Genomic DNA, 14003 nt, shown 5'->3' with positions numbered 1-14003 from the left:
GGAGTTCACTTGCCCACGTGAAGATGCTCGCTGGTCTGGGAGGGCACTATAGAGCAAGGATAAGAGCACGAGGAGGTAGCCAAAGGAGGCGGGCCAAAGAGGTTGACAGATAGAGGTGACCCCCTCCCCGTGCTAAACACAGACCCCCTTCTCAGAAGGAAGGGACTGGCAGGCAGCTCAGAGACCCTTAAGGACCTGTGCTTTGTTCCCCTGCTTTACAAAGGAAGGGAATCAGAGTGAGGGACCCTGACACTGTTGGCCACCATGTCAGAGGAGCCTTGGGTCCCACAGAAATTCCAAGTTTTGTGGCTGCTATGTTAATCCCCAGCTAGATGGGCATGGACCAAACGACAGGGTGGGGAGAAGAAAGGCGGGCCCGATTCTGAGGACTGAAGTGGTGCCAGGGGTGACGGCGGTGGTGTGGCCCTCCCAAACCCCAGGCTACCCTCCTGAGCACCCCCAAGCCCCAGGCCTTTTCCTGAAGTAAACATTTCACTGAGATCTAACCAGTAGGTAGACTTCAGAGGTCACCACAAGCCCAGGATATTCCGGAAGGAAGCACAATTGTTAACCTGCACTACCAGTTTGTTTGTTTGTTTGTTTGTTTGTTTGTTTTTACTTTCCCTGAAACGTGCCTTGTACTTTGACTAGGCAGTCAATCAACTTTGAGTTGAGTTGAATTGAATTGAATTGAATTGAATTGAATGATAATGGCAACTAGTGTTAGGTGGAGGAGGGGATTCCATTTACCGAGGTTAATTTGACATTCTCTTTTTTCAGGAATATCTGTTTCATACTTGTAGATGGGTAATGGGGACGGTGGAAAAGGAGAAGAGAGCTTAGAAAAATGATGCAGGTAAATTTTCCCAGCTGCAAGGCAAACGGAGACGGGAGACAAGCATGAATATTGATACAAGGTTCATGAAATTTAAGATCCACTGAGCTAAATTGCATTCATTCCTGGATAACGTTGCCAGTACTTCCGGTCTTGCTGAGATGCCAGGAGAGACTGCCTACCCCCCCATAGTTAGCCACCAAAGTTGGGGTAACAAAGGTGACTTGACAAGAGCCCTTTTTGACTTCTTTGAACGAGGGGGAGTGGAGTGGAGTGCCTTGTCCAAACGGGGTTTGGTTCTGCCTGTCAGCCCTAGTGTCACTGGGAGACTGTTTGTGAAGCTCGCATTGGATCCTGTCTGGGAGGGAGCTGAAAGGCACAATTCATTGCTCCTGCCATCATTCAGTGCCAGGGTCTGGCCCAAATCAGTTGCTAGAGCCACTTTTCCAAGACAGTGTCCCTCTCCACCACGATTCCCCTTGGGCTCCCTGCCGCCCACCACTGCCTTCTGCATCTACGTGCGCATCCCCCTCCCTGTTTTCCTGCCCCCCAAAGTCGACGTTCTGGACCCTGGCCACGCAGGGCAGTTCGCGTGACCCACAGAGGACAAGGCACTTTGTCTGTCTCCGTCTTTCCTTCTTGCTTCCCTCCTTCTGGACTTTGGGGATTTTCCATGAGGCCAAAGTAAAGATTAAGTGGCAGCATCCTTCCTGTCTATAGTCTCCCACGCTGGAGTGGAACCGAGGGCAAGAGAGAAGAGTGAAGCCAGCACAAGTTAAATGATGGCATCTCAACCTCCTTATTCCCCCAGCCTCTTCAGAAAAAGGGACAAGTCAGTAATTAGAAGTAGGCAGAGCTTCAGGCAGAAGGGAGCCGCCGTGGAGGGGTAAATGGGGAGGGTTGTTTTGCAGCCGCCCCGTCAACTGTGCTAACACTCCGGTGCTCGGTATCCTTTTTGATTTCCTCGTCCAGTTCCTAACGCAGCGCTTGCTTGGTGGCTTGTCCCGCACCTCTTCGCATCGTGTCTTTTCCCGCTTCTCCTGCCACAAGACCCTGTGTTTCGCCGGCAACGTTGCCGAGCCTTGGGGGGTAGAACATTCCCTGTAGAAAATAAGGAAGACTTGCCTATAAAGAGTTTCCTTTGGGCTGCGTGGTACACAATGCTTCGAGTGTGACAAAAAGGGAAGTGAGATGTTCCCCCTCCTCGCCGCCCCCTACCTACCGCACCCACCCTGAGTCTGCCTCCCACCCCTCGGCAGCGTGCTGAGATCCTGCCCACAGGTTCTGAGGCCCAGACTGCCCAGTCTCCGCCTTCCTGCGCTGTGGGAATCTGAAATAGGAAGGGCTCTTGTCCTAGAGAGTCTGGCTTTTGAAGTGGAACAGAACGGTGATGATGTTGAGACGCTTCTTCCACTTCAAAGGGAACAAGTTGGCTTCCAGGGCCACCTGAAATGGCGGGAGTTGACCCCATCCTCCTCATGCCACCCTCCACCTAGAAGGTCACCCTGAGAGAGGGAGGGTCAGCTGTGTCTGTTTAATCACAGAATCCCATAGCTGTAGGCCTAGAACCGAGAGCCGGCAAAGGACCTGCCTCATCAGCTGCGTGCTGTGGCCCCGGTGGCTCTGGGTCCAGCCTACCACGTAACTCACAGGATGGAAGACAGGAAATTTGGAAACGCACATGTTGGAGTTGCTATGCTGTTAAATCCTTAGGCCACTGTTGCCGGCCTGGGGCCTACCTCCAGAGACACAAGGACGCTGAGAGCCTCATGGATCAGCACTTTACTCCGAAAAGTTAGATCAGATCACAGATACCCTATACAGCACAAGCTTCCACTCGCTGCAACATTTGGCTCAGCTATTCTGGGCAGAGGAATTTTCCAGTGTGCCGAGGGTTACACAGAAAGCCTTTTGGGTTCCTCCAACTTCTCCCTCTCCCCCTCCTATCTGCCCCTGTCTCCCCTACCCCTGCTGTTTGAAAATCTTTCTACAGGGACATTTAGGTTGGTGGTCTTCCTTTAGCAAAGCCTGAGATCCAGGGATCCAGCCGTTATTTGCGAACTGAGAATCATAAGGCCTCAGGGTGAGCTCTTCTCCGTATTGGTTGGTGAACTGGAGGTGCAGAGGGGAGGAGAGATTGGCTGAGTGTGGGCTGGACCTGGGACATCCTTTCAAAGTTGTTTTCCTGAAACGAAATCCCTGATACGACCTTGTTTTCTTGTTGGTTTCATTCTCCTAAAAGCTGAGCACTGCGGGAATAGGGGGGAGAAAGAGTTAATTAAGGGCGCCAGTTACGGAACTGGAGATTGACTGGACTGTGATTATTACGAGACTCCATATTCTTCCGGTCCCCCATGCTGCTGGAGTCCTAGGAGTACTTCCCCTGCCCCTCACCTTTTCTTCCTCTGCACTACTTTCCTGGCACCTCCAACCCATCCCCCAACTGCCTTGACTCACTCATTCAACAAACCTACTCCCTGCCCCCACCAGTAAGTGTAGTAAGAACAAACTTGGTCTCTACGTCAAGAAGACCTGAGCTGGAGTCCCAGCTCTATAATTTATTAGCTGTGCCACCACCTTGGGCAAGGTAGCCTCTCAGACCCTTGGTTTCTTCATCTGTTAAATGATGGTGACAGCGCCTACACCACAGGGTTTGTGACTCAGCCAACACAGCGCCTGGCCCATAGCCGTTGCTCAGTTAATGGTAGCTGTTATTGTCAGCGGGTCTCAAACTGAGCTTATTTCTAATTGAAGTATAATTAATGTACAATTCCAACACAGTCTTGCTAGCAAACTTCACCTGTTTTTGTTTTTCCCTCCCCAAACTACCTGGATTTCTACGCCTGTCTCCATATAAGGGAGTCCCCATTGAAGGAGCTGGTTTTTCTTCTGTCCTATGCCCTGTTTTCCTGGTGGTGTTTTTTCCCTGCCGACCCGGCTTATTTATCTCTCTTTTTTTCTTTTCATCATCTCCCTTGGAACTCGGGGTAAGTAGCAATAGTGAGCTGAGGAAAGATTTACAAGCCAATGAAAGGTCAACTCAGACTCTTCCTGGACCAAGAAAGCTCTTTGTGACACAGAGGGCAGTTTAATATACCAGGGAATTCCAGTATCAGTTAAGCTCCGGATTTAAGAAGGTTTGTTTTTTTATTTTTTGCTCAGATAATGTTCTTGATGACCTATAAATGTGGTCTGCACTTTGTTCTGTCTACTACACGCAGCTTAGCGTTGAACACCTTGTTCAGGGAGTTTGTGACCTGAAGATAACATGATATCCTGAGGTTGGGATTGTCTCCCAGCTAAACTGGGGTGAAGGAAATCACCATCCTGGGCTAGCGCAGTAGGTTTGCTTGGGTAGATCTCTTTGTCGGTCCTTTGCAAATAGAATGGACCTTGTGCACGTATTACCACTGGTGGGATCCAATGGGAGCTCCACATCATAGTGAAAAATGTTGGCTCTTTGGTGGCATGACTGCACGGGCAGCCTGAAGAAAATTAAGGCCTTCAGACTGGGCTTAACCGGGGCCTTGGCCAGGGTGTCTGTGCCAGGTACTACCTGGTTAGGTGAAATATCCTGAAGCAAATAATAATTACCTTCTTTGCTGATAAGAGGCCCCAGTACTTTTCCAATAGCTTGATTGCACTAGGGTATTTCTTTGGACCATAGCCTGAATCACCGACTGATTCATGGGTACTGGCCCTAACTTCATCCAAACTATTGTATGTGTGGTGAAACCCAGTGTTCTCCTCATGGCCCTGAGTTGGTGTAAATAATACTCCCAGTTGCATCACCTGTCCCTTGTTTGGTCTAGGTTGCTCCATCTGGCTGCAATTCTGCTTCTGACCACCAGGTGGCCTCACTTAGGAAAGAGCAGGATAAAAGGACCTCAAGCCTCTGACGGCTTTTTTTTTTTTTTTTTTTAAGCTTGACGCTTAAAAGAATGAAAATATATTTTGATGGAAGCATGTGTAACTCTTAGTAGGCAACAGTCACCTCATTTTCCCTGTGACTTGGTATCTGTTTGTTTGTGAAGTACCCTGTAACCCCGTGTGTGGCTGGACCCATCACAGGGCGGGTGTTCTCCTGGGATGGTTTATATTTAGCCTTGGTTTGTAGTTTTGCTGTCATTTGCTGTTCATAGGACAGTAACAAAATCTTGGTTTTAAAAATAGAACATGAGATCCTGGATGATGCTGAATAGGGTGTTGAGACCAAAGAGAAAAGGGCTGGCATCTTGCGGTCACTGCAGTGCCCACTTCCCTACTGTCTCCTCCCCACCTCCTCTGTCACCCACCTGGCCCCCAGCTGCCCCCTTGTACATGTTCCCCCACTCATCTGAGTTCCTTGACACTCAAACGCTCTCCTCCGTACATGCACACTGGCATGTACAGATTAGCTAGTACGTGCATGCCACAGATCTGTGCATGTGTCAGTACCTGGACAGGTACATCCGTAGGAGGAGGTGAGTGGATAGATGCTGGGGATGGGGGCAAGCTGGCTGGGAGGTGAGGGGACATGCAACTGACGAAGTCTGTGTGCAGGAGAGAGGCTGAGAAGGCAGGCGCCAGGAAGGAGTGAGGGTCCTGATGGTGAGGGCGGGTGTCCGGGGAGGGCGGCCTGTGATAGCACTGCAAAGACACGGGAGGTATGCTGGCTGACATCCGAAGAAGAGCTTTGGAAACCAGCGCCGCCCTCTACCGAACGCTTCCTACCTCCTGTAGTGGCATTTGTACTTCTCATTTCTCTAAGAAATCAGCTCCATTTGGTTTTTACCAACCTCCAGAGCCCTCTTTGGAGATGCCAGTTGGCACAAGAAAGTGCTGAACTGTTTACAGTCCCAGACTAAGGTTCAAGGAGGGGATGTGGTTTAACCGAGCCACAAAGCCCGGTACAGGACTCATTTGCATGCCGCTGACGCCATGTGACGCAGCCGGCTCCTCCTATATAAAGAAGAAGGAGCCGAAATATCTCCGAGTCTGGGTTGGACTGGCGGCCGTGGAGTTTGTGACACACCAGGTGACACCCCTCGAGTCACTTCCCTTCAACTCTGGAACGCCCGCCCGGCTTTGGGTTCGCTCGGCAGCCTTCGCCCCCCTCCTAGCCCCAGGGCCCGACGCGCAGAGCCCAGCCCCGTCCAGCGCGCCAGCAGCCGGCGGCCGCCCAGCCCAGCCCAGCCCGCAGCCCGGCCAGAGCTCCCCGGCAGCCCGAGCCATGAATACCGAAATGTATCAGACCCCCATGGAGGTGGCGGTCTACCAGCTGCACAATTTCAACATCTCCTTCTTCTCTTCCCTGCTTGGAGGGGATGTGGTTTCCGTTAAGCTGGATAACAGGTAACCCCTGGCCACAGCTCCCGAGCCCGGGCGCCGGCGGGGGCTGGGCAGAGAGCGGAATCTCCGAGCGAGCCGTGCGCCGCCGGTCCCCGTTGCCCGCGGTGCAGCATCCTGGGAAGGGGCGGGGGTAGGGGACGCAGGGAAGGGGGGGGGTCACCGCCGCGCTGGGATCCGCCGTCGGAGCGTCCCTGCGGCCGCTGCGCCGTAAGAACGAGCTGCTGCAGCCGGGGGGCAGAGGCAGAGGGGTAGTGGGCCTGGGCTGGGCTGGGCTGGGCCGGGCAGGGGGGCTGGCCGCGCGCCGTGCGCCGCTGCGGAGCAGGCCGGAAGCTGCCGAGCCGAGGAGGAATTCCTAGCTAGCTTCGGAGCTCGGTAGGTTTGCCCGGGACCTTCTGGGCCGGCGCCGGAATGGGCTGGCGGCCGGGGACTCCCTGGGCCGCGCGCCCCCATTGTTTGTATGTCGCCGAGCAGGCCTCGCTGGCCCGTGCGCCCCCGGACCCGCGCGCTGTTCCACGCGGAGCTCTGGGCGGCGGCGGCGCGGAGCCGGTCTGGGTGGGGAGGTGCAGCTTCCCGCAGGGGCCAGAGAGGGACCTAGGGACAAAGTGCCCGGAACTTCGGACCAGGGAGGCGATAGAGAGGAAGAGCTGGGGCAGGTGGAGGACTTTGTGGCCGCCGCTGCCAGGTACTCAGACTGGAACCAAGAGGGTAACGTGGTCGCTTTCCTTTTTGTCTTGGCAGTGCCTCCGGAGCCAGCGTGGTGGCCATAGACAACAAGATCGAGCAGGCCATGGTGAGTGGCATCACTGTGTCATTCCCATCCCCAGACCTGGCTACTGCTTATGTAACTCAGGGTGGCAGTGAGCGGGTGGGTGCAAAAGCCAAGAGCCTGAGGAAGCTGACAGCCTGCCTCCTATCCCCTTGGAGGCCTTAAGTAGAGTCCCATCAGAGTGGCACCTTTTAGGGCATTTCCAGTCCACCCTTGCTGGACCCTCTCCTTTCCTCCTCCTTCTCCCATCCCAGGGCTTTGCAGCAGCCTCTGGCTCCCTCCTGGGCCCGTGGCAGGGCAGGGAGCTCAGACCCTTGGATTTGTCTGCATCCCACAGTTGGCGGGGGCCAGAGCTCATTGGATGCCACCGCACTGCAGTGCCTCTGCAGAGCCTGGGCTGGGGTCAGGAGTTGGGAGGAAACAGGAAGCAAAGCACCCCACCCTTTCTCCCTCCTTCACCAGGTAGAGGTCATACTCCGCCAAGCAGCTAAAATGGCTGCAGGGGATTGGGGCCTCCAAGAGTTTTAGCAAACACTTTATTGTGCCCCGGAGCCTAATGACACAGCTCCCCGCCCCCAGTGCAGTCATCCGAATTCAGAGAGGATGAAGCCATCCGGGTACCTTCCCCCAGGGCCAGTGTCCTCTCGGGCCAGGCTGCAGGACAGCTGCAGCTCAGTATGCTGGGTCCTGTGGAGAAGAGGAGACTCCAGAAGAGCCCATTATATTCTCCTGGTGGAGATGGGTAAAGCAGACCAACAGTACGGGGTGCACTGCAGGTGTTCCCTGGGATCTGGGCCAGCCGCGGGACCTTATGTGGAAATGGGGATATAGCGTACCACCGCCAACCAGCAGAAGCCTCACCCAAAAGTCTCCCAGGAGGCCAGCTTCGAAAGTCATCAGAAACTTACAGGGGGGAATTCGTATGTAGTTCAAAGCCGGGCTCCCAGCTCAGGCACGGCCCCGATCACGCAGCTCTCCTGAGCGAGGGTTTAGGTGCTTCGGAGAAAGGGGCAGGAGAGGAGGACCAGGGCTGCGGGGCCAGCGTGCTGAGGGGCTGCTGAGGGAAGGCTGGAGCTTGCCAGCGTGAGGGATAGCGCAGGCGCCCCAGCGGCCAGGAGAAGGTGCCGCAGAGGGTCCGCCGCGGCTAACGGATAGCTTTGTTGTGATCTCCGGGACAGGATCTGGTGAAGAATCATCTGATGTATGCTGTGAGAGAGGAGGTGGAGATCCTGAAGGAGCAGATCCGGGAGCTGGTGGAGAAGAACTCCCAGCTGGAGCGTGAGAACACTCTCTTGAAGACCTTGGCGAGCCCAGAGCAGCTGGAGAAGTTCCAGTCCCGTCTGAGCCCCGAGGAGCCAGCTCCCGAAACCCCAGAAGCACCCGAGGCCCCCGGTGGTTCTGCGGTGTAAGTGGCTCTGTCCTCAGGGTGGACAGAGCCACTAAACTTGTTCTACCTAGTTCTTTCCAGTTTGTTTTTGGCTCCCCAAGCATCATCTCACGTGGAGAACTTTACACCTAGCATAGCTGGTGCCAAGAGATGTCCCAAGGACATGGCCACCTGGGTCCACTCCAGTGACAGACCCCTGACAAAGAGCAGGTCTCTGGAGGCTGAGTTGCATGGGGCCTCGTCCCCCCAAGCCAGCGAGCCTCTAATGCCACCGCGCCCTGGGGGCTCCCAGGGCCTGGGCAACTTAGCTGCAACTGGCAGAGGAGAAAGGTAGTTTGAGACAGGCCGCCAGTTTGCTCCAGAAGAAAGTCTAAGGGGTCTGTTTTTTTTTCATTTCCATGGACATCTTCAGCAGCTTCACCTGACAACGACTGTCCTATGAAGAAGCCAGTTGTGGTTTAAGCAGAGGCAGCCTCTCTCTCCTCCCCTGCCTCGCCAAGGCAGGGCCACAGTTGGGAGAGATTGAGCCAAGTCAGCCTTCTGTTGGTTAATATGGTGTAATGCATGGCTTCGTGCACAGCCCAGTGTGGGATTACGGCTTTGGGATGACCGCTTACAAAGTTCTGTTTGGTTAGCATTGGCATAGTTTTTCTGTATAGCCATACGTGCGTATATACACCCATAGGGCTAGATCTGTATCTTAGTGTAGCGATGTATACATATACACATACACCTACGTGTTGAAGGGCCTAACCGGCTTTGGGAGTATTGACTGGTCCCTTATCTCTTAAGGCTGATTCTTTGACTGTGTTCATTTACCAGGTTGATCCAGTTTGTCCTTTAGGTTAAGTAAAACTAAAGAGTAAAGGCGGGGAGGGGGGCGGGGGCCACCCTCCGAATGCCTTGCTGCTGCAGCCTTTGCCCCATCTGTCCCCTGAAGACATGTGAGGTCCTCTTTTGAACGCCAAACCCACCATTCACTGGTGCTGACTACATAGAATGGGGTTGAGAGAAGATCAGCTGGAACTTCACATTGTCGTTCGAAAACTTTTTTTTTTTTTTTTTTTTTTTTTTTTGTGTGTGTGGAAAACTTGCAAGTGAACAGAATGATTAGCTTGCCGGTGTCCTCTTGTGGACAGGGGCTAGACAAGGGAATGGCTTTGACCCGACGGTGCCTGGGTGATGTGCTCAGGGAGCTTGTCTCTAGGGAGTTCTGTGGCAGTGAACACTTTCCACTTTCTGACACCTCATCCTGATGTTATGTCTCCAGGATTTGGACTTTGATGTTTCAAATGTAACTTGAAATTTCAATAAACGTTGCTCTGTTTTGTTTTTCTAAAAATAAACCTGGTGTCTTACTGAGTTTAAGATGGAGTGGGTGGTAGGGGCCCCACAGGTGGTCAGGGGCACTGGTTTTCTGGCTGTCCATTCACGGGCACCCCCTGAGTGGCAGGCCTGTGCTACAGCCATGATCTTGTGTAACTGTCACAACACCCCCATTGTACGGGTGAGGAGGCTGAGGATCAGCCCGTTTAAGTGACTTGCACAAGGTCACACAGCTATTATGGCGAGTTGGGACCCAGTCTTCCATCCACCCCTCTCTCCTGCTCCTGCTTTCACATAACGGCTTCGGAGTGGGTGGCGAGGTGACTACTAACACAACTTGATCTCGAGGGGGTGATTCGGGAGGTAGGATACCCCAAGAAGGTCCAAGAGAAAAGGACAGGGGGTCCATGTGAGGGAGCAAGAAGAGGAACTGAACAAACATGAGTGGGCCCCTTCCCTCTTTTGAAACACCGTCCGGACTACTTGGTGCATTCTCTTTAATACCAATCCACAGGAGACCCCTGACATGGGCAAAGGAGCTAAGAGGGCCTTAGTGAGGAAAGGACACAATGTATGCGGTGGCCCAAACCCCATCCCTCTCCCCCAAGGAAAGATGCTCTCAAGCCCTGCTGCCCCACTTGTCACTGCTGAAAGTTCACTCACAAAACCCACCAGCCTCGTGGGCACGGCCAAGTCTTAAGGGTCCCGACTCCACCTCCCTCCCCTGCCTCTCTTTGAAGGTCACCCTCACCCATCACCCTTTCCCTGGCCCCCTGTCTCTGGCATCTGGAGTCCTGCCATTTCAGATTCCGGGCATTCATTGTCTCCTCCGCCACACCCTAACCTGGAGCCACGGTGGGCCCTGAGCTGTGTTCTAAGCCCCCTGGCTTCCCAGGGGAGGTTATCACCCCAAATGTGAGTGACTCCGTTCAATCTCAGCTTCCTATAACACATGCGCCTCCCGCTTTGTCACTTGAAATTTAAAAGAACTCCTTGATTCTCCCGAGCCATAAACCTCAAGGACCAAGAGGTCTTGGCTCCCTTTCTTGCACCCGTCGCTGCCTAAATACTTTCCAAACGTCAGGCTTCCTTCACCGTAGAGGTCGTACATGTTGGCCCGTTCATTCCGAATCACTAAACCTCTTCTTAGAACATTACAGACGCCTGCTTGCTGGCCTCTCAGATCCCAACTTCCCTCCCTGGTGCTCACCTCTCTACTCATGATGCCAGGCTCATCGTCTGCACCTGCCCATTTGATTGATTTGGGGGCTGTGCAGGTTTCACACTTGCTGGAATGGACACCAACTGAATCAGGCAGCTACTCCCCTAGCTTCCCCCACCCCTTGCCCCAGCCGGGCCCTCCCCAGTACCCACTCACTCCCATCCCCTCCCCCTCTCAAGAAGAACTGAGAGACTTCTCGACTCGGGCTCATCGGCAGACTTCCCACGCCTTGATTTCCAGCCAAACAAGAAACAACAGATGAGAAAAGGAATCTCAGAAGATGCCCCAGCAAGCATACAGCCCTCTCTGGTCCTCTAGCCCTTCCCTACGAGAAAGGGGAAAAAGCATACCCACAGTCACACAGTGGGAAAGAGAGAACAACTTCGCTTCCTAGGCAACCGTGACTAAACAGAGACAAACACTGCAACTTCTAAGGCCACAGCGGTTGCCAGAGTAGATAAGAGGAACTTTGTGGCTGTTTGTTAGTCACATAGAGGAGCAGCTCTTGTTGTTGTTCCACAGAAAACCAAACGGGTGGGGAAAGGCAAAAGAACGCATGGCTCCTGGAAAGACCTTCACAGGCTTTGGGGTTCTGGGCTCAGCTGGTCCAGCTGGACCCAGAACAAGGAAAAGAACCAGAAGAGCAGCAGCCGTAATGGTCCCCTGCCTGGACATGCCCCCTCTCCCAGGACCCTCCTATCTATCCTCTCATCTAATCCTCACGCGGTGGGCCCTTAGAAAAAGAGGCACTTAAGATTCACCTCCATTTCACGGATAAGAAAACTGAGAGCCAGAGAGCTCCGTGCTACTCCCACGGCTCCCACTGATCCCATGGGGCAGTGGGGCCCACAGCCTTGTCAACAAGGGCTCCTTTTAAATGTCAGAACTCTTCTCAGATCTCCCCCAACCTGAGAGTGGTTGAACTCTTAGTAAAGTCATACCTCACTTTATTGTGCTTCGCGGCTACTGCATTTTGTTTTCTACCTTTTTACGAATTAAAGGTTTCTGGCCACTGTGCGTCGAACAAATCTATCAATCAGTGCCATTTTTCGAACAGCATTTGCTCACTTTCTGTCCCCGTGTCACATTTTGGTAATTCTCGCCATATTTTAAACTTTTTCACTATTGTTATATTTGTTATGGTGATCTGTGATCAGTGATCTTTGATGTTACTATGACTCACTGAAGGCTCAGTTGATGGTTAGCATTTTTCAGCAATAAAGTCATTTTTAATTAAGATATGCACATTGTTTTTTAAGCCATAATGCTATCACACACTTAATAGACTACAGTATAGTGTAAACATAGCTCTGATATGCACTGAGAACCTAAAAACTTCATGTGACTCGCTTAATTACGGTATTTGCTTTATGGCCATGGCCTGGAACTGAACCCGCAGTATCTCCAAGGTATGCCTGGATTCTCTGAGAAAGAGAGAGAACGCGTAAGGACAAGCAGTGACTGTGAATTCGATGGGGCTTTTAAAGGAACTTACCTGTACTTGCCACAAAAGCATAGAGGTGGATTTGAAAAGCAGAACAGAATTGTGGGTGGTAGATTATTTACAGACAAAGACCTCAGGGGTGCAAGGTGCAGGGCTCCCAGGCTGGAAACCACCACAGAAGAGGGTGTTTCTGGTTAGGCTCCAAAAAGGAACCCAGGGAGTGAGCAGGTGAGGAATCGGGGCCACTGGGACATGGCGTGTAGGGAGAAGGATTCTAGAAAGACCATAGGAAATAACGTGCACAACCCAATGTCTCTTGGGGTATTTTGCAGTGTCCTAACATAATCCTACTTATCCTGGAAAAATCTTGATTTCAAATCTCACCTCCTCTCCTCCTAGTTGGTTAGAAATTAATGGACATAATTATTGCTTTGTAGACAGCCTAGTTCCTCAGGTTGTCTCATGCAGAGCTGCTCACTGGAACCCAAATACTTACCAATTAACCACCTCTGCTAGATCAGGCAAAGTCTGACAGAGAACGCCACCAGTTAGCTATTCCAAGCAGAAGTGGTTTCCAGGGAAGAGCTCCCTGGAAGGGGCCATCATAACAGTGATTAAGTAATAAGAGCTGACACTTACATGGCACTTACTTTGTGTCAGACAATGTTCTAGGCCCCTTTACTTCTATTGCCTCTTTTAATCTTCTCCGCAAACCTATGAGAATGTACCATTAAGATCTCCATTTTACAGATGAGACAACGAGAAGACGAAGGCACAGAGAGGTGAAGCAACTTGCCCGAAGTCCTACAGCAAGTGAATGGCCAGGCCACGACGGAGGGGAGGGGAGATGGATGCATTGAGAAACAGGCTGGAAAATCTCAACGGTTTTCGTAATTCCCCCTAAGTCACCAGAGGTGTTCTGGGGGTGGAGCGGGGGGAGGTAGAAAGGAGATCACCCCCAACTAGCAGAGGGGCTAACATAAGATTAAAAATGACCGATGAAGCTGGCTGGATGGAGTGACTAGGAGAGGAGGAAAGAGGAAGAATGGGAGGCCAACTTGGCTGGCTCCCAGCCAGTTGAATCGAGCTAGGACCTAACGGGTCTGAGGGAGCCATGGTAAGCTTCTGAGCAGGGAAGTGATGTGATGCCAAAGATATTTGCAGAAGATGGGTCCTGGCAGCTGGGGAGGCTGGAGCAGAGAAAGGCTAGCCGAAGGCAAGCCAGCTGTTGCGGCAATCCAGGTGTGAGGTGATGAAGGCCAGCCGGGGCAGGGAGGGGGTCGTGGAAAGGAGACAAAGGGGCAAAGCCGAAAGGCACTGTAGGGCAGTATTTCTCCAAGTGTGGTCTGCAGTCCACTCACCTCAGGTTTGTTGGGAAGTTGGTTTAAAATGCAGATTCCGGGCCCTACCCCCAGACTAAAGAGGGGAGCGGGCGGGGCTTGGGATTGATAACGCTAACAAGCTCCCCTGGTCATGCTGGAGGATGTGAAAGTTTGAGGAACCACCACTAAGTGAAAAAATTATCAGCATGACCTGGTAACAAAGTGAGTTGGGATGAGAAAGCAAAGTAGCCACAGGTCAAGGATGACTTGAAAGTTTTGTGTTTTCTCTTCTTTTGAACTGTGATAAAATATATATAGCATAAAACGTACCATTGCAGCCATTTTTAAGCGTGCAGTCCAGTGGCATTAA

General features: G+C 52.5%; 1 protein-coding gene across 5 annotated transcripts in view; it reads left to right on the top strand.

Moving 5' to 3' along the window:
• The window catches only part of TSC22D3 (TSC22 domain family member 3), a 59239-nt gene extending 49574 nt beyond the window's left edge, over positions 1 to 9665 (top strand). For 4 of the 5 annotated variants that reach the window (XM_028482471.2, XM_028482473.2, XM_007100760.4 and 1 more), the window contains exons 3-4: positions 6905 to 6956; positions 8111 to 9665. In XM_028482471.2, coding sequence (XP_028338272.1) covers positions 6905 to 6956; positions 8111 to 8341 — 283 coding nt within the window. In that variant the 3' untranslated portion in view covers positions 8342 to 9665. Of the gene's footprint in view, positions 1 to 5794; positions 6170 to 6904; positions 6957 to 8110 lie in introns of those variants that run through there. The other variant, XM_007100761.4, reaches the window with a different exon arrangement.
• Positions 9666 to 14003: the final 4338 nt, after the last annotated feature.

This window comes from Physeter macrocephalus, chromosome 21 (genome assembly GCF_002837175.3).
Source record: "Physeter macrocephalus isolate SW-GA chromosome 21, ASM283717v5, whole genome shotgun sequence".
Lineage (NCBI taxonomy): Eukaryota > Metazoa > Chordata > Mammalia > Artiodactyla > Physeteridae > Physeter > Physeter macrocephalus.
The sequence above is the reverse complement of the archived record's forward strand: the minus strand, read 5'-3'. Positions and strand labels throughout refer to the sequence as shown.